The sequence below is a fragment of the Salmo salar genome, chromosome ssa26 (assembly GCF_905237065.1).
Source record: "Salmo salar chromosome ssa26, Ssal_v3.1, whole genome shotgun sequence".
Lineage (NCBI taxonomy): Eukaryota > Metazoa > Chordata > Actinopteri > Salmoniformes > Salmonidae > Salmo > Salmo salar.
The window spans coordinates 17,302,204-17,327,378 of NC_059467.1; the positions used below are offsets into that span (position 1 = coordinate 17,302,204).

General features: G+C 45.0%; 1 protein-coding gene across 5 annotated transcripts in view; it reads right to left on the minus strand.

The window, feature by feature from the left end:
• Positions 1-25,175, minus strand: part of LOC106587230 (SH2 domain-containing adapter protein F) — a 112,402-nt gene that overhangs the window by 72,111 nt on the left and 15,116 nt on the right. For all 5 annotated transcript variants that reach the window (XR_006762165.1, XR_006762164.1, XM_014175420.2 and 2 more), the window contains exon 2: positions 12,087-12,228. Coding sequence is in view for 3 of the 5 variants with exons in the window: in XM_014175420.2 (XP_014030895.1) it covers positions 12,087-12,228 (142 nt within the window). In the remaining 2 variants the exon portion in view is untranslated. The remainder of the gene's footprint in view (positions 1-12,086; positions 12,229-25,175) is intronic.

The following is a 25,175-nucleotide window of genomic DNA, read 5'->3' on the forward strand; positions in this document are numbered from 1 at the left end:
GACCCAAGTTAAACAATTTAAAGGCAATGCTACCAAATACTAATTGAGTGTATGTAAACTTCTGACCCACTGGGAATGTGATGAAAGAAATCATTCTCTCTATTATTATTCTGACATTTCACATTCTTAAAATAAAGAGGTGATCCTAACTGACCTAAGACAGGGAATTTTTACTAGGATTAAATGTCAGGAATTGTGAAAAACTGAGTTTAAATGTATTTGGGTAAGGTGTATGTAAACTTCCCACTTCAACTGTAGTTGTGTTTTCCCTGAAGGTCAATAAATGTCATAGATACATTTGCTCTGGGAGGGAGAAAAGGCCTCTTGGATTATTTTACAAGACAACAAGACTTGTATAAAGAAGTCATTCTATCACAGCAAGCCCATCACTCTCTGGCTCCTGTACAGTGTGAGTGAATGAGTGTTAGAGAGAGGAGAGAGAGCGAGATGGGGGTAGGGGTGGAGAGAAGTACAGAGAGAGAAAAAGGAAGAGAGTGAGCAAGAGAGAAAGGGAGAAAAGGAGTTAGAGAAAGAGGGATTGGGAGAGAGGGCGAGAGGAGAAGGATAGAGAGAAAGAGAGGGGTTGAGAGAAAGAGAGGGATTGGGAGAGAAAGAGGAGAAGAATAGAGAGATGGTTCAGGGTTATGACAGCTTCATCAGTGTGTTTGGCCCTCAGACCCACCTCATCCAGCCCTGCAGTTAGACTGCTGTCTCTGCTGCATTACACAGACAGACACACAGGCAAGCAGACAGACACACAGGCAAGCAGACATGCCCAATCCTTTACGACCACTCTCCTCCTCTCCACTACAGTTCACTCACCACTACTGCCCGAAGCCCCATCACACACACTGGGGGTCCCCAAAGCACAAAGGGTGAAGTGAGGGGATCACATTTGGGTTATGTTAGTCAAAGGGAGCGTCTTGGGCTTAAATGTATCCAGGGATGAAATTGATCCTATGTCTTGCTTTTAGAGTGCCTATTGCAGACTGAGATGCAGTAAACGTTGCAGTAATGGTGTAGTTCTGCCGTAACGCTGGCAGAGAGCCCAGCACACTCTCAGATGTCTGGGAGAGAGCGCGGTTCTGCATTACCTCCGTCTGTCTGTCGCTCTCATGGTGCTCAACAGCTGTAGCTCTCTCTAGCCTTCTCCAACACAGTCACACCTAATAGAGTTTGCTCTCACACCAGAGTGCCAACAGCCCTGATTTCCTGTGTGCGTATGCAGCTCGACCACCACCACCGCAGAAACACAGCACTCCATTCAAACCAACCAGAACAAACCAGCTCCTTCACTCAGCAGCTCAGCCTGCCAGATCTGACCAAACCACCCCATCAAGTAAAATATCTGACTGCAGGAAACCCACAGACTGGGATGACTTTGGGCCCATCAGTATGACAGAATGGGGAAATTGATACTTGACATCAAATGACCTGCAGCTTCTCTTTCAGACTGTTTTGTCTTTGAAAAGCATGACTGAATAAATTAACATTGTCTGTGAAGCAGACAGACAGGCAGGAGGCAGGCAGGCAGGCAGGGCAGGCAGGCTGGCAGGGCAGACAGGCAGAGCAGGCTGATCAGCTGAGCTAACAGAGAGGAGAGGAGACAGTAAATAGCGAGTGTAAATCCTGCAGGTGGCCGTCCTCTACTCTGCCCTGACAGGGATTAATGGAGCCATTCATCTTAGAGAAGAAATGAATGACTTTAAAGACCCCCAACCTGCGCTGGAGTTGCTGCCCGTCCCACCTAGCACTGTCTCTGCCCACCCAGGCATGACGGATGGTTGCCCAGCCTGACAACCCATGCATCCATCCCTTGCACCTGCCACAGTCTGCCTGCCACACCAACACAGCGGGGCCTTTTTTAGATATTTTTTTAATTGTTTTATTTAACCTTTATTTAACTGTGGCAGTTGGCTACCCACCACTTCCTCTACTCCCATTCTGGTATTACAGCTCAGCCAGCCCCAGTCTGTGTGTGTGTGTGTGTGTGTGTGTGTGTGTGTGTGTGTGTGTGTGTGTGTGTGTGTGTGTGTGTGTGTGTGTGTCCTAACAGGCCAGTGTAAATTCAAAGTGCCACCAGTACCTAGTCAGGGAGAGAGGCTGCTTTTACACCCTGTGGACAGGGAGTGGAGGAGGGGAAGAGGAGGGGGGAGGAGGAATGGGGAAGGTAGGGCCTGTAACCAGCCCTCTGTGGTTTGGGGCTGTGGTAGAGGCCACATGGTGCTAGGCTGGTGAGGGGGCATGGCTCTGGTAGGTGTGGCAAAGCATGGCCTGCAGTAGTCAGATGTAGCTTACCTCTCCCCAGCAGTTAGTGAAACCAGACACAGTAGTCCAAACTAGGGCTGTTACAGCGACCGTATTACCACCACACCGGCGATCAACGGGTCATGACCACAGTCAAATCCACGTGACCATTTAGTCACGGTAACTAGACTCTGATGCTGCTGATGGTCATTAGTAGCCTACCAATCTTGCTCACTGCCTGGTACTCCGCATTCAATTGTCCCTCTAACATCAACGCAAATGTAATCAAAAATCAAATCAAAGACTTCACGAGAGCCCATGAGCTCATGTTGCACAACATTTCTATAGGCTATGCAATTGCGTGAGTTTTGATGGCCTCTATTAAAAAGAGCAGGATCCAATCAGCTTGCTAGGCCTACTATATTTATTTCTCAACTTTCCTAATATTAACCACATTGCTTTGCTTTACAACAGGAGTATAGCCTACCTGTCTGGCATGAAAATTAACCACGGGAAAAGGCTCCTCCATACGCTATTTAAGTGTATTGATGACATGTATTTTTTTCCCCTGTTCCGAGACAGGGGCATGATAACGGTCCATTCTAAATCAAAACACATTTGACACATACATGTAAAGACAAGACTAAATAAAGATTAGTCTGGCAGGTGACAATATTAGCCTATCACTTGTGAATGATGCCCAGCGTGTGCAGTAAGGCAAGAAACAGCGCATTACTTTTTCAAATCATAGTCGCACACCTCATGTAGCCTAGCCCATAGGCCTATTTGTTTTTTTAAATGTTTTGATAAGATTTGTTTAACAACTAAAGTAGCCAAATGACTTCTTAAAATGAAGCACATTAATCCATTTTACAACCGGTGTAGAGCCTAACTGGCATACATAGGCAGCGCGTGAGTTTCAAGTTTGGGGAAGATACTTTTCACCATAAAAATGCAGCTTTATAATAAAGAATTACGTGCATAATCACATTTGAGGTCACTTTTGAGAATGGTGTTTTCCCGCTAATTGATTTCATTTCAGAACATTTGAGCTTATTGCCATGCGCACATTGCTGCCCTTATAATGTGAAGAAATAGCCTTATAGTTTATCAACATTTTAAGCAAAACATTCTGATCTGTTGCATCAGCCTCACTGCTTTTAAAAGGTTTGATGCGAGTGGTTGTATTCATTTGGGATCTATCGCTTCCCACAACTGTCCCAGACTATGTTTGGGATAATTATCTCACACAGAAGGACAAGTTGACCAATGGAATAGGTACATGTTTGTATTATGGGGGATAGTAGATTGACATAGGCTAGTGCTTTTGCAGTTCTTTAGGCCTACTCATCTTGTTGGCTGACGAAAAGTAAATGTGGACAGTTCTTCTAACATCGTCCCCGATGTGTCGGTCTTCACTTGTAGCCTACTTCTTAGCTGAGATGCTGGTAGGAAGGACCCGATCACGTGACAGGCATTGGATAATAAGAATGGAAATATCTGAGCGAGCCATGTGAGTGATAGCTGCTTCGGAGCACGGCAATTAGCAGCTGGGAGAAGGGAATTATAATTATTATATTCAGCCCAATGGCACAATGGCGACTAGCCGCAAAAGGCATGGATTTTTTTAGTGGGCATTACGGCCACACAAGGGGGATACCGCTGGGAAATTCGAGGCATTATCAAGTGTTGGTCAAATTATGAATGAGAGACTAATGAAGTGTGTGCAGCCTGCGCATTAAACAAAGCAGCGCTCATGCCTTTCATGTGACTTTTTTCAAATCATCATTGCAGCCTTAGAATGTATTAAAAATCAAAACATAGCCCCACGTTTGTATCACAACTATTTCTTTGTTAACCGCTCAACATAGAATAGCCGCACGTGCGCACTCCCTCAAAAATCGTTGGGAGAAAATATCCTTTCTATTTTGATTCAGCTATGTTCAATTGTATTTTTCATACACTAAAATAATGTCACAGAATTCTAAGCAAAATCTTATCTGCTAAATGAAGTGTAGCCCACAGCCATATGGCATAGCTAGATCAGGGCCTAACATAAGGACAACTCATAGTATGCTATTCTGTTCTTCTGAAATAGACTACATTTTCTTCATATCATGTTTCGTTAGACCTTTCTAAAATAAATAATGGATTTATTGTGATTGTGTAGGCTATATTACATGGATTTATTAGACTTCTTAAACTAAACATGTTCCTAAGGTCTGCATCAGTGGCTTGTAGGCTATGCGTGGAAGCCAGGAGATGCTAAACGTGTTTAAGTTAATTAACAATCTATTACCGTGAGAGCAGCAGTTATTTGCTTGACAATCACAGCCCTAGTCCAAACCAACAAATCCACTCTAGGCAACATTACAGGACTTGCCGTTTGAGCACATGCAGGTGTAGATGGAACTTGTGGAAATCCAAGATGTCACTGTTGAAGGATTGATCATTGGCTCAAGTTGCTTGTGGAATGTATAAACATTTAAATCAGGATCTAATCCACAGAACCTGACGGTAAACCTACACCCTTCATTACCAAGAGACTACCACTATAATTTAAATCTCTCCAACTACGGCATCAGGATTCAACGTAAATGCAATGGTGGATATTAAATGAGTGGACGGCCGTGTATAAAATCATAGAACAGCACAACAAGCCAGCGACAGTAAGTGAGTGGGTGGGGCTGGGGGGTTAACGGGTTGCCTGCCAGCGCGAGACCTCTCATCTCATCAATAAGTCGTCAGTCCTTCTGCCTCGACGTCGCTCTGCCCATCACCTCCCGCCTCCCACGCTTCCTGTTCCCTGGCCTTACTAAATTACCCCTAAGCACCAAGGCCACAGAACGGTGGACTACACAGACACAGCAGCAGTAACCCTTTCTACTACAGGTCTACTCTGAAACCAGGAAGAGAGAAAGCCTTGTATTTGTGACTGCTGTGTACTTTAAGTACCAGGGCCTCTGTACCGGCAAGACAATTATCCTGACAAGCTCTCAACATTTTGCATGACACACATCAAAAGACCGCAATGTCAAACTCTGGAGGAGAGGATCATGACAAAATAACACCATGAAATCAGAAAACAAGGATACGCTCAAATCCCCATTTCCATACAATCAGAACACAGTGCAAAGCTGAGAAAATCCCCCTTTCAAGAGTTTAGCACTGTCTGTACATGTCCATGATATACCTCAAGTTTCAGCTCGAAGCAAAACCAGCTTACGGGCCAAGAAATGTGCCGACACATGTACTAGCCTAGCTCTCATAGCCCTGAGTCAGTTTCCCCCCATATGAAAAAGCTATTGGAAACCACTCTGCATAGCACTCTTCCTTTCTCTCCCCTTAAGTGGCCCAATAAATAAAGCCACAGGTAGGGATGTACTGTGGGGAAACACCCAGCAATGTGCAGGTATCCCAGTCTGACATATTGCCATGCCAGCAATATCTCTGGCTGTAAAACAGTGCCCTCCTCCTCCATAGAGCTGAGTGGGTAGTAGTGAGCCACGCCATTGTGTGTAGTGAGTAATTGGATTAATAACCCACAGTAGGAACCACAACACATCTGGTTGGCATGGGACGCTCTTGTGCCAGCATTAGGAAACTTTTCCCAGCAGCACTGAGTGAGTGATTGAGCATGTTCCAGTTGGAGATTTATGAGCAGTAGGCGAAAGCAGGTGCCAGCTAGGATGGTGGAAAAAGCCAACGTTTCTGCTGCATTCACAATCTCCACTAGATAACTATGTGGGTATGACTGGGAAGTGAGGATGAAAACTATCCGGAAAGAGACACCATACAGTGAAGCTGCTTTGGTTGACACAGAGTGTCGTAAATTCACCACAGAGACTCAAACTTTTTCACACCTGAGGGAACAGTTCTGTCAAGTTCCTCAGGCCTGGGGGCTCGGGTTTCCCCTCACCTGAGATGATGTGGCTTGGCCCTGTAGCAGCCCAGGGTTCAGGGTGGTGGTGGGTACTGGTCACGTCTGAATGCGTTTGCTCATCACAGCCCACTCATGCCGGTTGTTTGCATAACGCCTCCCACACGGTGTGGGAAAAATCTCATATGACTGACGGATTGGGCTGGGAAGGATGGGCCCCTGTGTGAGAGTGTTGGGGGTGTTGTGTGTGTGTCTGCCCACACACTCAGGGAGTGTCACGTCTATTACTGGAGCCATTGAGAAATAGCCTGAAGAGTACAGCCCTGCAGTATAAACCCAGCCTTCTCTGTCTGCATGGCCCTGACTGCAAGTCTCAACAAATACAACAATGTAACAGAGAGGAAAGGAGAGAGGAAAAGAGAGAGGAAGGGAGTGGAAGAGAGAGAATCCGCAATTCCATCTTCCGGCAGCCCCATCTGTAATTAGCTGGTGCTGGGGTACGTGAAGAATGGCCCAGCTGACAGCTTAGAGTGCCTGTGTGTGCGTGTGTGTGTGTGTGTATGGGACTGTGGGGTCTGCTGCACGGCTTGCCCATCCACTCACACACACACACGAGCACACAGGCCCAACATAAATAAGCTTGGCTGAACAGCCAGGAAACACCAGCACATTCCAACCAGTCAACGTCTCAGAGAGCCACACACTGCAAACACACGCCTCTGCCGACGCAACACACTGCAAACACACACAGAGGCAATGTGATACACAGTATCTCTGCAGACGTCCGCAGGCCCTGCTGTAAGCCAAGCCAGTAAAAACAGAGAGGAGATTATGGCTCTGGCTTTACAGGTTAGTAAGTCGTGACAAGCACCTCCAGCAGGTTCATAAATCAGATGGGCTGGGGGCACAGAGGGGGAGACTCCAGGGAGAGGGCTGGATTACACCTTACACACACACACCTTACACACACACACACACACACACACACACACACACACAGTCAGCGTAACCGTTAAGAAAATGGCTGTGTAATAACCCCATTCTTTATCCTTGGCCGCACATCACACATTCCACACTGTGTTTGTGTTGCGCAAGTCAAACATAAGGATTATGGCATTACAAATCCAGAAAACACTATTTCTTATTAGCCCACTTCAAAATTTGTCATCACCATTTTACCCAAAACCCATGAAATCACAAACTAAAGACAATCTACTAAAACAAGGACTGTAATAAATGTACATGCACTCCTACAGTGGTTATAACAAACAATCACTTGAGGCAAACAAATGACTTTGCTCAGTGTTTAAGGCTACGCAATTATCAATCTGATTCCTAAATACTAAACAATCAACAACTCATGAGGCCATTAAATGAGCACATGTTTTGGTCTCGCCGTCTGTTGAAGACCATAGAGGTTAAAACGACTTATCCTGCAGCAGAAATACCGGCATTTAAAATAATAGGCCTGACAAAGGGAGCCAGAGAGAGAGAGAGCACGCATATGAAGAAAATGTTTAAATGAAAGCAGAGTTAAGTTAGCAATACAATGTAAAGGGCTTAGAGTTAACAGCAGACACACAGAGCACAGAAACCAGGGCACAAGCTAGCATCAGAGGTGGCATGGAAACATTCAAACCACCACACGCTCATGGCTGCCATGGTCTTCCTGGTGTGACAGTTTCCTGTCATCTTGTGGTTATAAGAAGGAACCGAAAAAGAACATTCAGAACAGTCTAGTGTTGGGCAAACACGCCTTAACAAACACACACTAGTATCTCAAAGCGAGGAAGACTAACAGGTATAGTTGGAGATGGCAGAGTTTGCCAGTGCAGGGAATGATGAATCCGATGGGGAACTCAATGAGGCATATGAAAGCCGTTCTTGAACGGGTGAGAATGGATGTACACATGAAGACCAGAACTGCAGAAAACAACCAGGTGATGTCTACCACCCCAGGGAGAAGACGACTGTACAGACTGGCTGCTTTGTGTCTTGGGTTGATGTGTATCCTACAAGCTACTCTCAATATCACCCTGCGTCTCCTCTACAGAGACTCTTCAGAGACTAGCTACATCAACATGACCAAAGTAAAAACCAGTTACAGGTTGGGAGAGATGGTCTTCAGACAGAGCTCCCTGTCCTGGAGTTGAACCACCCTGGGATGGAGGCGTTTTAAATCCAGTTTGTACTACATCTCTACTGAGAAGAGAAACTGGGAGGAGAGCAGACAGGACTGTGAGGAGAGGAGCTGACCTGGTGGTCATAAAACAGCAGAGGAACAGGTATTTGTCAACGGATTCTGGGAAGTCTGGATTGGTCTGACGGACAGAGATGAAGAGGGGGTCTGGAATTTGGTGGATGGCATACCGCTTACCACTGGGTAGTGGGCAAGTCGACAGCCTAGTAGTCATCTAAGACTGCGCGGAGCAATGGCCTTGTCCTTCTTCTGTAGAAAAAGCTGGCATGATGCACCATACAGCGAAGTGCATTTCTGGTCCTGTCAGAAATCGGCCTAGACATAACTAAAACTTAAAACCCAACTAAAGTTAAACTCAAGTCAACTACTCTCGAACCAGGACGTCATTAACGAAGACATCAGTGCTAGTGCTTAATTACACAAATTCATAATGCAAATGAATTGTGCTTAAACATGCACTGTCGAGTTCATTTACGGTAATGTTTATGTTCTCCTTTTGTAGTAATTGTGTCAAAACGGTCATTTTCAAGTTGAATGAATAAAATGTTGTATTACTGTATAACTCAGATGTATCTCAGACAATAAAAGTTTCTTTAAAAGTTTGTTCCTGTGAGTTTGTGTGCCTGTGAGTGAGTCTGGTGTGTGAAGAGACTCCGGGTTTGAGTGGTAGATGGAGAAACCTGAGACTGCAGAGAGGCTGGTGTTGACAAGCAGAGAGAGAGAGAGGAGGGGGGAGAGAAATAAACCAATACTAATAGAAACTAATCTGATTTATCAATGATCCAGTGTCTCTAATTAATTAGATACGTTGTATATGAAACTACGATTCACACAACTCTGAAGATTACAGTCGCTTTTATGTGGAGGTAAGCCCAATGCTCTTGTCACGTATGCTCCTTCTCCGGCCTCTAGGTCACCAGGCTGCTCGTTAGGGCGCACACCTGTCACCAGCGTTACACTCATAATGACACTCACCTGGACTCCATCACTCCTTGATTACCTGCCTTTATATATGTCACTCTTTGGTTTCTTCCCCAGTCGTCACTGTTGCTGTTTCATGTCGGTGCGCTGTTTGTGTTTCTTGTTTTGTTCTGTTCATTTATTTATTAAATGTACTCACTGAACTTGCTTCCCGACTCTCAGCATACATCGTTACAGCTCTTCAGTCTATAGAAATGTGGCCGGTGTGAATTAAAAACGTGCTCTGACAGAGAACCCTAAATAGGAGCGCTCCAGTTGTTGTTTTGGGTATTACAGCCAGTCGATGCACATCAGTGAAGTCCAGTACCAGTGGACTGAGCCTGTACAGCATCACAGATACAACAGTTTCTCCTTAGCTAGCATTCAGAGCAGAGCTGGGAGATGACAGAGAGAAAGTCAGGCTCTGCTGTTGTTAACAATGCAGAGGGTCACACTGCCAGGGAAAACCTATTTCAGCCTGGACCAGGAGAGAGAGAGAGAGAGAGAGAGAGGGGAGAATTTCTGACCAGGCCTCACTCCAGTAAATCCCTCCACTGCCATACTGCAGAGGTCTGGGCAGTGGCTCGTCTCCCTCTCCTTCTTCCTCTCTCGCCACAGAATTGTAGGACGCGAGCCTGACAAATATGCTCAACACTGCCAGTGCCAGAGCCTTGGCAGGACATTGGTCAATCAGGGGGAACATAGTAATTACACTGTCCATAGACAGAATACAAGGAATGGGGCCAATAAAGCCATCCTGTGTGTGTGTGTGTAAATCAAAGTGTACTATTTGACACTTGCTTGATGAAACAATCAGCGTGAATCTGTCCTTCAGTGCTCTGCTAGTTTACTGTGGTTATCAACAGGACGGCAGAAGTGGGCTGAATAAATCTACAGAACAGCACCATTTCAAATGCTCCCTGACAGCTCAGTCAAAACAACAGCAAAATTAGAATTGGAAATCAATAGAATAAACTACAAGGAATATGCCAGAGTCTCTGAACACAGCAGAAATGGACATGGCCGTCAGTAAAACTGTATGATCCTTACAGACAGGGAGCTTTATTACTCAAGTGATATCTTCTCATGATGAATGAGAAAATATAAAATGGTGGACTAGTAAAATGTACGTTGAAAGGATCGCCAATCTTATGCAGATCTAATGATGTACACAGGCATGAGTTATACACTGAGGACATTCATACAGATATTTACTGATGTAAAGTTTATTCACGCTGCGTTATTATGTCTTACTATGTGATTGCTCTCAATCCACATTTCTATCAACCTTGTTGTTTGGCAATAAAGGTTTCTAATTCAAATGCAACAAAAAAAGGAATTTATAGCTGAACCCTGTCAGGGTTATGACCCTGTTTTATTATGGTCCTCTAAGCTTCATCCACATGGGTAGGAAAGACCATAAACCAGAAGTCTCTGGTCACATTAAACCTTAATATTCAGCAGTGAGAGAAAAGGCCAGGATCCTCGCTTGTCGTCAAGGTATGGATCAGAAGAGAAGAGTGATGGCGACAATAAAGCCACTACACTGTGGAGAAAGGGCGGCTGAGGGGAGGGGGATGAAGATGGAGGTCAGGATCTCTCATAAAAAAATTAAAAAAACACCACGTCTTCTGAGCCTTGGCATCCCCAATGGAACAGACCACAGGTCACTGGTCCAAAGCTCCAGAATGTTCATTTAGTGAGGGAATATGCTAACCGCAAGATTCTCCTTTAAATATCTTGGAATTCTGTGATTGTTTTCTTCATTCTTTGTTGATGTTGTTCTGTCTTTGCCACTGCATAACCATGTTCATTTTGACAAAGTTGTGGTGAGTAGGGATTTTGCTGAATCCTAGCGTTAGCAGAGCTATTGTTGTCTCAAATCCATGTCTTCCTTCACAGCAGTACGGTTGTCACCAAATATGACTAGCTCAAAGAATAAATAAAATCTAAAAAGGTATGTCTTTCCTGAAGATGTATTTAACTGGGGAGGTTGTTTTCACATTACCTATCTGCTATTAGAATGTCTTCTCTGTATATTTAAAGAGCAAAACAACTGCATTTCTGATACCCAGCTCTCCACAGAGATCATTTGTGGTCTACCGCATCCGTCATGTAGCACGCCATGTGGCCATCTGACCAAGTTAATTAGTGACAAGCCAACAAACATAAGGTCAAGTGACATAAGGTCAAGTGACATGCTAATTAATTGTCAACAAAGAAGCAGCTTCCATATGCAGACATAATGAAGACTAAGATGCATTACTAGACATGTAACCTGTAATTCCACAGAGAGGCTGAAGTTCAATGGAAGGCTAATCCAAGATACCAGACAGTTGACCAACAAATAAGGTCTGGCAGTAGTCATATTAAAATGCCACACTAAACCCAACCAGAGAGGTAGCATTGCTTAGATTTTCTTAACTTTGCTCTGCTCTGCCTTGCATATTACCTCAGAGAGTGACGACTCTGCCCTCGGGCTCAGCTGGCTCTGGCTGACAGCACCCAGTTAGAGCCCCCACCCAGGGTTACGGGAAAATTTAGGGTAGACTGGGATTTCTGACGGGCAGGCAGTCGCTCCAATTACAAAGCCACAAGTCCTCAACGGCTGACCAAGGGGATGCAGGAATCCCATCTCCCAAACGTCTGGAAAGACGAATGAAGGTGGCAACTGATAACTGACGAAATTGTATGCACTCACTACTCACTCTGGACAAGAGCGTCTGCTAAATGACTAAAATGTCAAATGTAATGTGCCGAGATTTGAAGAGCCCAGGGGAGAACAGAGTATTGATCTACCTGCCATCATCTTCTGGGCCTCATAGGGCTCCATGTAGCCATCGTTCTCTGTGCTGGTCTGGGTCACCTTCTCCGTGGTAGCCTGGGTCCCCCCGTCCTGCTCCGCATCAAACGGGTCTGCATAGTCATCAAGGATAATGAGCTGGGGAGAGAGAGAGAGTGAGTAGGTGAGAAAAGATTAGAATACATTTTACTACTCTGTTTAAAACCACAACACATTCCGCAGCCCAGGGAGTTACGTTGCAGAGGCAGGAGACGAGGAGAAAATGTAACTAGAACCTTAGGAGAGGAGTGGAGGTGACAGTATTAGTGATAGTACCATTCTGGGCTCCGCAGGAACATGTGATCTCCACACGTCACAACACCCAGACAGAAAAGAAAAAGAAAGAAAGAGAGAAAGAGACATAAATAACAGCATCTTTCTCCGTGTGCCTCAGTTCCATCTCCTCTTTAGACTTCATGCTCCCTGCTATGTCTAATTATACCGCGGTACTCTGATAGTGCCTGCTTTTCAAAAAGCGGGGAGGAGGACAGCCCACAACTGGTAAACTGTCTTAAAGAGAAACAATTCTGCAGATTTACAGGGATTTGGCAGTGAGCCATGGCTAATTGCAGTCTTGCTCTCTTTACTAAGAAAGTCTTGCAGAAGCTGACAATTAAGTGGACATCCTGTCCTGAGCCCCAGAAATACAGCCAACTCTTAGGGTATCAAAATGACTGTCCACACACAGTCTTAGCATCTCTGGCCAGAGCATTTTCCTGAGTCCCAAGAAAACTGCTCCCCTTCACATACAAAATTCTCTTCCAGATAACAAAGTACATATTTCAAGTTCTCTTTCATCTGCCATGTTGGACAGGGACTCCAAAGAGAAAAGCTGGCTAGAGGGGGTTTGGACTGGCTACTATCAGTACCAGGAGGTGAACATACATGGGCTATCTTCAGTTGGGACTCTAGAGAATCAATAGTGGTGCCAGTCTGTTCACACAGCGGGCAGACAGACGGATTGGAGGAGTCGGGGGGCTGGGTCCAAAATCTGGGAAACAACTCAATGGAGACCTACCATGATTAAGTCAACCCACACACAAAATGTGCAGACAAGCATACTGTACACTGACCAGGACACATTCACACAGACAATCACACACATGCAGTCAAGCACACACACGCAGACACACACACACACACACACACACGCGCGCGCAGACACACATGCACGCACACACACACAGGAAAGGAGTCGATTGGCACTACACCCCATGAGTCATGCTTTAGCAGGAAGGGTTTTGGTGTCATTCTACATAAGCTCGTCAGTCATCTAGTGGACAGAGCTGGGCAATCCTAGGGTGAACTAGACTAATGCATGCCATGGCTGTACCACCAACCAACCGTCCTTAAAAACAACCACAGCCCTTCCTCCACACCCTTCTCAGAAATACAGCCCACAGGGGAAGACACCTGCCAAGCCTCCCGGGCGGGGACTTTAAGGGGAATTGAGGAATCCAGTACAGTACAATCCATATCGAAAGCATTTCCCCAACTCCAGGCTTTCACACCACCTGGGAAAGCACCGTCCTTCTCCTTCTGATCCAGTTTTGATTTCACTGAACAAGATAAGATTCGATATACAAAACTGAAACCTTTCAAAGTGCATAGCAGTAAAGAGTGAAAAGTTCACCTTGGATGATGCGAATGCTGCTTAGGGTAAGAGGAGCAGATGATTTTACAGGAGGAAGGTGGCATATACAGTCGTGGCCAAAGGTTATGAGAATGACACAAATATGTATGATGGCAATTTGCATATACTCCAGAATGCTATGAAGAGTGATCAGAGGAAGTGCAATGAATTGCAAAGTCCCTCTTCGCTATGCAAATGAAGTGAATTCCAAAAAAAACATATCCACTGCATTTCAGCCCTGCCACAAAAGGACCAGCTGACATGTCAGTGATTCTCTCGTTAACACAGGTGTGAGTGTTGACGAGGACACGGCTGGAGATCACTCTTATGCTGATTGAGTTCAAATAACAGACTGGAAGCTTCAAAAGGAGGGTGGTGCTTGGAATCATTGTTCCTCTGTCAACCATGGTTACCTGCAAGGAAGCACGTGCCGTCATCATTGCTTTGCACAAAAAGTGCTTCACAGGCAAGGATATTGCTGCCAGTAAGATTGCACCTAAATCAACCATTTATCGGATCATCAAGAACTTCAAGGAGAGCGGTTCAATTGTTGTGAAGGCTTCAAGGCACCCAAGAAAGTCCAGCAAGCGCCAGGACCGTCTCCTAAAGTTGATTCAGCTGTGGGATCAGGGCACCACCAGTACAGAGCTTGCTCAGGAATGACAGCAGGCAGGTGTGAGTGCATCTGCACACACAGTGAGGCGAAGACTTTTAGAGGATGGCCTGGTGTCAAGAAGGGCAGCAAAGAAGCCACTTCTCTCTAGGAAAAACATCAGGGACAGACTGATATTCTGCAAAAGGTACAGGGATTGGACTGCTGAGGACTGGGGTAAAGTCATTTTCTCTGATGAATCCACTTTCCGATTGTTTGGGGCATCCGGAAAAAAGCTTGTCCGGAGAAGACAAGGTGAGTGCTACCATCAGTCCTGTGTCATGCCAACAGTAAAACATCCTGAGACCATTCATGTGTGGGGTTGCTTCTCAGCCAAGGGAGTGGGCTCACTCACACAATATTGCCTAAGAACACAGCCATGAATAAAGAATGGTACCAACAAATTCTCCAAGAGCAACTTCTCCCAACCATCCAGGAACAGTTTGGTGACGAACAATGCCTTTTCCAGCATGATGGAGCACCTTGCCATAAGGCAAAAGTGATAACTAAGTGGCTCGGGGAACATAACATCGATATTTTGGGTCCATGGCCAGGAAACTCCCCAGACCTTAATCCCATTGAGAACTTATGGTCAGTCCTCAAGAGGCGGGTGGACAAACAAAACCCCACAAATTCTGACAAACTCCGAGCATTGATTATGCAAGAATGGGCTGCCATCAGTCAGGACGTGGCCCAGAAGTTAATTGACAGCATGCCACGGCGGATTGCAGAGGTCTTGAAAAAGAAGGGTCAACACTGCAAATATTGACTCTTTGCATCAACGTCATGTAATTGTCAATAAAAGCCTTTGACACTTATGAAATGCTTGTAATTATACTTCAGTATTCCATAGTAACATCTGACAAAAATATCCAAAGACACTGAAGCAGCAAACTTTGTGGAAATTAATATTTGTGTAATTCTCTAAACTTTTGGCCACGACTGTGTATGCTCCAACAGATCACCTACACAAAAATTGGTAGATTAGGCACTAGACAGGTTTTTAAAAAAGACCCTTAAATGTGCTTCATACTGGCTACCGTGTATTATACACCGATGGCCTGCCTCCTGCTTTTCCATCCGTTTTCGGGACATAATATAACTAGGACTAGTTTGCCACAGCGTAATTATGGGTTCCTCCTCCGTTTTTCTTCTGAGATATTAAAAGAGAAAATGCATCCAATGCAAACACTCTTTTGGCTTGTTTTGCTACAACAAATATAATACAATCTCCCGCACAACTTTAATTAAATTCAGCCAGTCAGGTTACAGATGTTCCTGTCCCTGACAATGAAGTATTCAACAGTTACAAATGGCATGTTTCCCCTCACATGGAGTATCTTTATCCACTTCACACGATATATCACCTTGGGTCCATCTGGAAACAGTAGCACAGCCCAAACCAGATACTAAGTAATCTTGACCAAAACAGAGGAGTGTACTTACAGCCAGCTCAGATCACTAGCAACCCAGTCTGACTGAACACATTCCATGTGGGAGAGGGCAAGAGAGAGAACCTCAGTGCATTAAGCTGCAGCAGTGTATGCCAGGAGCCGTCTGTGTGTCCACGTGGTAAACACAGTAGAGAAAGCCTGGTTTAGTAATTAAGGGAAACTATGCCGTATGACTGGCATGCCTTCAATCCCATACCTCAGTGTATATGAAAGTAGGAGATATTCAACGACTCATGTCAGTGCCGACAGTAGGACAGTTCTACCGTACGTCCTCATTCTACACCTTCCCCTTGTTAGTGTACTGCCACAAAGCTGTAGCTAGCTTAACGATGGATGGCTGCTGTGCCCACAAACATTATATTGGATTGTGTGGTCCTGTCATCAAACAGCAGGGACCAAAAAAGATTTATGTATTAAACGAAGTGAAAAAGAACATTGCAATCAAGCCAGACATACTATATATTTAGCCCTGTGACAGGTCTTGTTCGCTCAATAATTTTTCACAGTCAGCCAATGAAAGCTCTTTTTAGCACCTGGTAATGTTGCTGCTGCTGAGGGAGAGAGAGCCATTCTGCTTGTCCTCTGGAGCCTGAAGCTGAGGTTGATACGGAGGCTGGTTCTGGATGGCAGCGTCCTGCCTCCCACCACCTCTCCTTATCACATAGTACTAGCTACCCCACCAGATTTTCATATTTGTTTTCATACTATTTTTTTCCCGAGATTTTAATTTGTCGTCCGCGATTTCTCTGCCTAAGATACCAAGAAACAGTCCTAAAAATTTACAAAAGAAGCAATGGAATGGACAAACTACATTCCATTTGATATCAATCTAACAGTTCCATATCCATTATTCAGAGAAAATGAATTTAGGTAAACAAGCAAACAACTCGCAAATGAAAGTAAAAGTTGGCAGTTACCACACTACTTGGGTGTTGACTCCCCCCTGCCTTGGGCCACATCTAACACCAGTATTTGGGAGGAGGGGATCAATTAGCCTGAGTGTTTTTTGGGAGTTACCCCTTCTGTGTGAAGGTCCTGCTACACTGCACTAATGCTACCCAGCTGGATGAGTAGGGGAACATGAAGAGAGGGGACCGTCAGAGATGAGGCTCTGCCTGCCTGCTTCCCTACCTGTCTTCCTGGGGCCTCCCTGCCCGCCTGCCTACCAGCTTCCCTGCCTGCCTCCCTGCCAGCCTCCCTCCCTCCCTGGCGGCCTGCTTGCCTGGGGACCCACCATCTGTCTGCTGGCATGTCAGGGTGTGTCAGGACCACAGCCAAGCCACCACACTTGTCATGAAAGTCAAATTCACCCACAGTGAGTGCAATACTGCAGTGCGTCTATATAGAGTGCTATACTGTATGTGAGCTTTTCTAAGCAGAGATGTAAGCTGTGAGTAGCCTCACAAAGCAACCTTGTAGGCTTATGACATCTCGCCCCCCTGGAAGCAGTCAGGACATATCACTACACTGCAGCAGCACAGTGAGAACATACTTAAATGACTCCCAGCCTGGTGTCGTGCTGAGCTACCAGGTTCACCATGTCTTACACCTGCAGCTGCTTAGATAGCCAGGCAGCCATAGTAGGAGAAATAGACCCACACTGCTTAAAAATACATTGCAGCGCTCAAGGAATGAAATCTATTTCGAATCAGTGTGAGCCTAGTGAGAGCATTAGCTAAGGAGAGAGTGTAACAGGCACCTGCCACTTGGCATTCCACACAGTTAGCGCAGAGAGAGCTTCTGAGATTACAATTCAATTGGGCTGCAGTCCTCCATTAGAACTAGGAAAATACACAATCTTCCTTCTCCCACACCATCACATGCAGACCAAGTGGATCTAACAGGCAATTATCATATAGAGCATCTGGGGCCATAAAAGGGAGAACATTAAAGTCTTAGTTTGTGGTCATCGTATAGGATGATAGGTTTTTGGCAGTATGCTGCACCAATTTATAGCTTTCCCCCACGTCCAAACTATTTAGTTAAATATGCCATTCCGTCATTGACATCTCATGAGCAAAATCCAACTCCTCAAACTATAAACACTAAAAAACAAATAATACAAGTAAACTGCTGCTGGATGCACCAGATAGTCATGTGTGTGCATGCGTGCATGTCTAATATGACAGCCAGCCTCCCTGCCAGCCATCTGAGTAGCCACCTGAACGACTGGTGACAGTAATGTAATGTGGAGACGTTACACAGAAATGTGACAAATGTCACAGCTGGTCCAGAAAGGATGAGGGATGTCAGAGCTACTGGGGGCTGAAGCCTCCCCAATCTCTCCCACTACCAGACCACCACAAGAGTCGGTGTGCTAGAGAAGGAGGGGGGCAGGAGGAATGGAGGGAAAGGGAAAAAAAAGGGCCTGGCATTTGTGATTTATGTCTCCACGCCACAGGGGATTTGAGCCACTGATAACCTAATACAACTCAGGGCTTAGCTGCTCGATTGAATTAGGGCGTTTCAAAGGGCTCTTTTTTGCTGCCATGGCTCTTTTGTTCTTAAGTTTTAAAAAATGATATCAGAACTAATGAAAACCATCTTAGAGAGGGGGATAAGGAGGGGAGAGGAATAGGCTGCCCAGCATATGTTTACGCTCCTGTTTAGACAAATATTCATTTAAAAATGGGAAATTGAACAACAGATAACATCACACTGCCTATTGCTGAATGCTCCAACTTATCTCCAACTAGAAATACAGGATACATGCACTCAGCTCAGTTCCAGTCATCTGAAGCTAACAGCTTGCCATCAAACATTGCCACAAGGCAATTTACTAAAGCAGAACCAATTGCAACCTCTGTTGTTGACACAATACAGCTACTATCAATAAGATACTAGTATGATTCACAGATGGGAGAGGAAATCTGGTTAGGACTCAATGGAACCCAATTTTGAAGCATGATTCCACCTGTGGGCTATATTCCTCTGAAAAGACTGTATAGATGGAGCTTTCCCACAATACAGCTCAGACGTTAATGAAACTTTATTATGACATCTCCTAAGAGGGGTTGTTGGCCTGGGAATCAGCCTGTGGATCTATGGGCCTCAACAAGGATGTGGCAACACCAGCCCTGAATGCCTACTTAAGAACCAGGGAAGATAGCTGCAAGCTAATCAAATGATGTTTTCCATGAGCACCCATTGTTTTCAATCAGTCACAAGCAATAGATGCTAGAGCAACGCTATGTGGAGGAGAGCACTTCTCATAAGTAAAGCGAAATCATGTTTGTCTTCTTGCAGCTGAATGAATTTGTCAGCTTTGCTTTTAGCCTTATTAAAGCCCTCTCAAAGTCAATGTTCCGAGGATAAAGCATGTTGCTGGATTAGGAAAGACCGGAAAAAAAGAGAAATATTAATGGCTAGAGAAGACCTGTAGAGAATCAATTTAGAGATAAAAGCACACTCAGCGTTCAATAACCTATTCTGCTGTTCAGATTATAGATAATTAGTACATGTGGTGACACTGGGTACAAAAGAAAACATATTTAGACCTCCATTCTCCCCAACATCGCCCAAACATGCATTTCCCCAGTCATAGATGACTTGCTTTAAAGGGAGTGAGGATTTAGGAAAGAGTGCAACACATGCCACTTCAACCATCATGCTCCCTGTTGCGAGGGGATCATTTCTAGCATCTCCCTTCTTTGCACTCCAATGTGTTCAGCCATCATTCTCACGTGTCTCTCAGTCTTTTCCCCAGTCAGACATCTGCGCTGTTCAAAGCACAGCTCACACTTTTTCATGTTAACCTATTTTTTTGGTCTCCTTAAAGATTCAGACCACATAAAACAGGCTTCTTTAGATCTCTGGGCTGCTGCACATGTGGGGTGGCTTTTCACGCGCCAGTCGGGAAAAGCCTGCTCTTTTGGCACATGGAGAAGTGGTTTAGTGCGTCATTGATCATATTACTTTGCATGGGAACACTTCCAAAACGCAACGACAGTGACACGGATACCCTGCAACACGGGTCAGTATTACAGCAAGAAAAACATCAGCTGCATTATAAATGGGAGAAAAGAGAACAGCACTTGACACTTTACATTGAGATAAAAAGAGGTACATCACACAGCTGTGTACAGTGTAGCCCTCCTACACTTGTGAGTGGGATATACAATGGGGGAAAAAAGTATTTGATCCCCTGCTGATTTTGTACGTTTGCCCACTGATAAAGAAATGATCAGTCTATAATTTTAATGGTAGGTTTATTTGAACAGTGAGAGACAGAATAACAAACAAAAAAATCCAGAAGAACGCATGTTAAAAATGTTATAAAATTATTTGCATTTTAATGAGGGAAATAAATATTTGACCCCTCTGCAAATCATGACTTAGTACTTGGTGGCAAAACCCTTGTTGGCAATCACAGAGGTCAGACATTTCTTGTAGTTGGCCACCAGGTTTGCACACATCTCAGGAAGGATTTTGTCCTACTCCTCTTTGCAGATCTTCTCCAAGTCATTAAGGTTTCGAGGCTGACGTTTGGCAACTCGAACCTTCAGCTCCCCCCCACAGACTTATGGGATTAAGGTCTGGAGACTGGCTAGAACACTCTAGGACCTTAATGTGCTTCTTCTTGAGCCACTCCTTTGTTGCCTTGGCCGTGTGTTTTGGGTCACTGTCATGCTGGAATACCCATCCACGACCCATTTTCAATGCCCTGGCTGAGGGAAGGACGTTCTCACCCAAGATTTGACAGTACATGGCCCCGTCAAATGATGCGGTGAAGTTGTCCTGTCCCCTTAGCAGAAAAACAACCCCAAAGCATAATGTTTCCACCTCCATGTTTGACAGTGGAGATGGTGTTCTTGGTGTCATAGGCAGCATCCCTCCTCCTCCAAACACGGCGAGTTGAGTTGATGACAAAGAGCTCCATTTTGGTCTCATCTGACCACAACACTTTCACCAGTTGTCCACTGAATCATTGATGTTCATTGGCAAACTTCAGACGGGCATGTATATGTATTCTTGAGCAGGGGGACCTTGCGGGCGCTGCAGGATTTCAGTCCTTCACGGCGTAGTGTGTTACCAATTGTTTTCTTGGTGACTATGGTCCCAGCTGCCTTGAGATCATTGACAAGATCCTCCCGTGTAGTTCTGGGCTGATTCCTCACCGTTCTCATGATCAGGTGAGGTGAGATCTTGCATGGAGCCCCAGGCCGAGGGAGATTGACAGTTCTTTTGTGTTTCTTCCATTTGCGAAAAATCGCACCAACTGTTGTCACCTTCTCACCAAGCTGCTTGGCCATGGTCTTGTAGCCCATTCCAGCCTTGTGTAGGTCTACAATCTTGTCCCCGACATCCTTGGAGAGCTCTTTCGTCTTGGCCTTGGTGGAGAGTTTTTAATCTGATTGATTGCTTCTGTGGACAGGTGTCTTTTATATAGGTATCAAGCTGCGGTTAGGAGCACTCCCTTTAAGAGTGTGCTCCTAATCTCAGCTCGTTACCTGTATAAAAAGACACCTGGGAGCCAGAAATGTTTCTGATTGAGAGGGGGTCAAATACTTATTTCCCTCATTAAAATGCAAATCAATTTATAACATTTTTGACATGCGTTTTTCTCAATATTTTTGTTGTTATTCTGTCTCTCACTGTTCAAATAAACCTAACATTAAAATTATAGACTGATCATTTCTTTGTCAGTGGGCAAACGTACAAAATCAGCTGGGGATCAAATACTTTTTCCCCCCACTGTAGGTTATGCAGCAGGCAGGGCTATTCAGGCCTCACAGGAGTCATGTTGTTTTCCCACACCCACAAAGGACAGCCACACTACAGTCACACCAACACAAGGTTTAAGGGAGCACTAAATCCTACTGATCATCTACGGAGGGATGATACGCTCATGATAATCACAGACCTAGCTTCTACTGAAGATCTGTACTTTCACGGCATGTCGTGCTGATGATCCCTTAAGAAAAAACAGGATTAAGAACAACGCATTCTACATTTCTGAGGATGTTTTACCACTGCCGTTGAAAGTTAGTGACAAAAGAATGCTACACAGCCAGTCTGCCACAGTATCAGCTTTATGTATTTTCTCTTTATCCCTGAAGTGAGACTCAAGGTCGCAGGTCGTTTCTCTGACAACGCCATATGGATCCTCAAAAAGGTTACGAGGGAGCTGCTGCATAAACTTGTTCTGTATTCGTTTTTCTATTCTCATTCCAAGGTTCTAGAAACCCGAGTGACACAAAACATATTGCGTAACGCCGAGCCAAGAGGCAGGCACACAGCACTTTGGACAGCAGAGCAGCAGGCTACTCGCTGAGGCGGAGCCTTTTCCTTATTTTTATAAACCATTTTCATTTCATTTGAGCTTACTGGGCCTGAACAGGTGCTTCTCTACTTCTAATGTAATATCACCTAACGTCAGGCCAGAAACCCAAACACAATGCTTCACCATCCTCCTAGTCTCACAGGAATACCTGCTGTACTCTACCCTTTCCGTACGATCCCCTATTTTATTCCCCTTTTTAGCCAATCATCCCTTTCTATGAAAGAATGTCTCTTTTCGACTCTTTCAGTTCCCTGTGCACTCAAGGGGGACCAAGTCCAACCTTCTCTCCAGAGAGCCCTTATAGCATACTGAGGACCTCGGCTGGAGGGTGGCTGGCCCACATTCAGGCTCTCTTCATATTCAACAGATATTCAAGATTAACACTTGAGGATACGCTTGACAAAATCCAATTTCCTTTCTCTGCTCTCTTTCCATCTGAAATAGATTTATGACTCTATGAATTTAAGGAAGAGGGAGTAGTGGTTAAGTTGTGAGGAGGAATGGGCTTGTTGTTGGTCCACTAGATGTATAAAAGGCTGAGGCACACACACCTACGGTAGTTGTGCTTGGGAGAAACAGCCTTAGATAAAGTTTTATTTATTAAATTTCACCTTTATTTAACCAGGTAGGCCAGTTGAGAACAAGTTCTCATTTACAACTGAGTCCTGGCCAAGATAAAGCAAAGCAGTGCTACAAAAAACAACAGAGTTACACATGGGATGAACAAACGTACAGTCAATAACACAATAGAAACATCTACATACAGTGTGTGCAAATGTAGTAAGATTAGGGAGGTAAGGCAATAAATAGGCCATAGTGGCGAAATGATTACAATTTAGCATTAACACTTGAGTGATAGATGTGCAGATGATGTGCAAGTAGAGGTACTGGGGTGCAAAAGAGCAAAAATAAATAACAATATGGGGATAAGGTAGTTGGGTGGGATATGTACAGATGGGCTGTGTACAGGTGCAGTGATCAGTGTGTGGTTTGCTATGCTAGAGAAAGAGAGAGTAGACAAAAATGACAACTACGAAAAGTAGGGCTTGACATAAAAACAACAATGTGAATCCAGTGAGCATGACCTTTTGATTTGGGTGTGTGATTTATAGACAGTAGGGAAAACAAAATGAGGCAGGCCCAGGAGCCAGCTGTACATAAACAAAGCAGGGAAGTTTGATGTGACAAGGATGACTTGATTGCGGTCGGAAGCGACGTGACCTCAGATAGCCTTTGTGTGGTGAGCGTGTACAAACGCAGCACGTCAAACCCAACAGCTCCGAGACTGACAATAGACCTTGCAGGCAGGCAGGGTGGAGTCTTATGTCACCCTGCCATCGCTACGGGGCTTTCCACCTCCCATAACAGGAGAGGGAGAGAGTCTTTACACGGACTTCACTGCAGCCTGACCTGACTAGGAGGTCCCTAACAGAACATGACACCACAGCTTTGTATTGACACAGTACAATGTCACAATCACAAAGCCCTTGCCAGTTTGCTCAAGCTGCAACATGAGGAAATATTAACCGTGTCTGATTATATTTTAGCACAGATGTGAGAGCAGAGTCAACATTACCAGACTGTTTGAGAGTGGCGAGCTAGCGTAGACTTGCCCAGCCCCAGTCAAAAGGGAATGTCACCAAGTTGTAAACACTTCCCGTCAGGAAGGGAGCACTTCCTTAATCCTGGAGCAACCCTCTTGTTCCTTATTTTCCACCAAACAAAAGCAGACAGTCAGTGGCCTGGTTGCTTTACCTTTGGTCCAATCACTGCACCAAGCAATTAATATGGTGGCTGAACTATATTAGGCCTACACCTAGAGACAGAGTAATAAAACAGTGTTACATGTCATACAGTAGTAACTATAGGATATTACAGAAGGGAAAACAGCAGGGCAAACTCTCAAACCCTAATCCGAACAAGATCTGTGTCCTACGAAGCCTAGGAGAGACATCAGTGCCCATCCAGTCTATAATGAGAGGTTTGGCCAGTTCCCCAGCGGTGCCCGTGTCTATGGAGACTACAACCCCACTGGCAGACACACACACTCCAGCCTCAGCACCTGTCAGTGAGCACAGGTCATAGGTCAGCTCCACTGTGAAGGAAGGGCACAGACCTTAAAGAGCTCCACTCTACCTCCAGGATAGTAAATACAGAAACAGTGCAGCTTAACTCCTCTACACTATATCTAAAATACCATGGGATAATTCCTATGTTCTACACACAGAAAACCCAGCAAGGGTCAGATATGGCCAACTACGTGGGGAGAGCAGCAGTGTTTGGTTTTACTCAGAGTTGAGGTTAAGGGCCGTCCTACTGTTAGCTATCAGTGGGGCGGTTAAAAATACCAGTGCTTCACGCAGGCTTTCTGTACATGCCCTGGATGGCATGAAACCTCAGGGCTCAATTTGTTTCCTTTTAATCAGTGTCTGATGACGTGCTCACAAACCAGGGCTTCCCTTACATGCTCTACTACACTGTGTTATTAAACAAAACAGTGCCATGTGTCCACAGACAACTCTCCAGACTGCAGTGGCCAATAACTGCCTGCATACAGGGCCGGGTATTATGTGACCTGAAAGCCTAGAGAAATACACAGTGGAACAGCTACAGTAACCCTCTTTAGGAAAAACAAAGAGAAGGGAAATGTTTTAATGCCACTGCTTCCACATCTCAGGACTAGAACTGTACATGGGGGTTAATTCATTAAAACTTTGCCATCGTGTTAAATTGGTTAACAAGTCATCCCCCCCCCAAAAAAAATTGCAACAAAATGTTTTGTGACTTACAACAGATAGGTGCAGTGAAATGTGTTGTTTTACAGGGTTAGCCATAGTAGAACGGAGCCCCTGGAACAAATTAGGGTTAAGTTCCTTGCTCAAGGGAAGAGATTTTTCATCTGGTCAGTTTGGGTATTCGAACCAGCGACTGCTTGGTTACTGGCCCAACGCTCTAACCGCTAAAAGCAGGTGAAGACTCCTCTTAACCCATTGTAAACCTCTAATCATACACCATATGCTACTC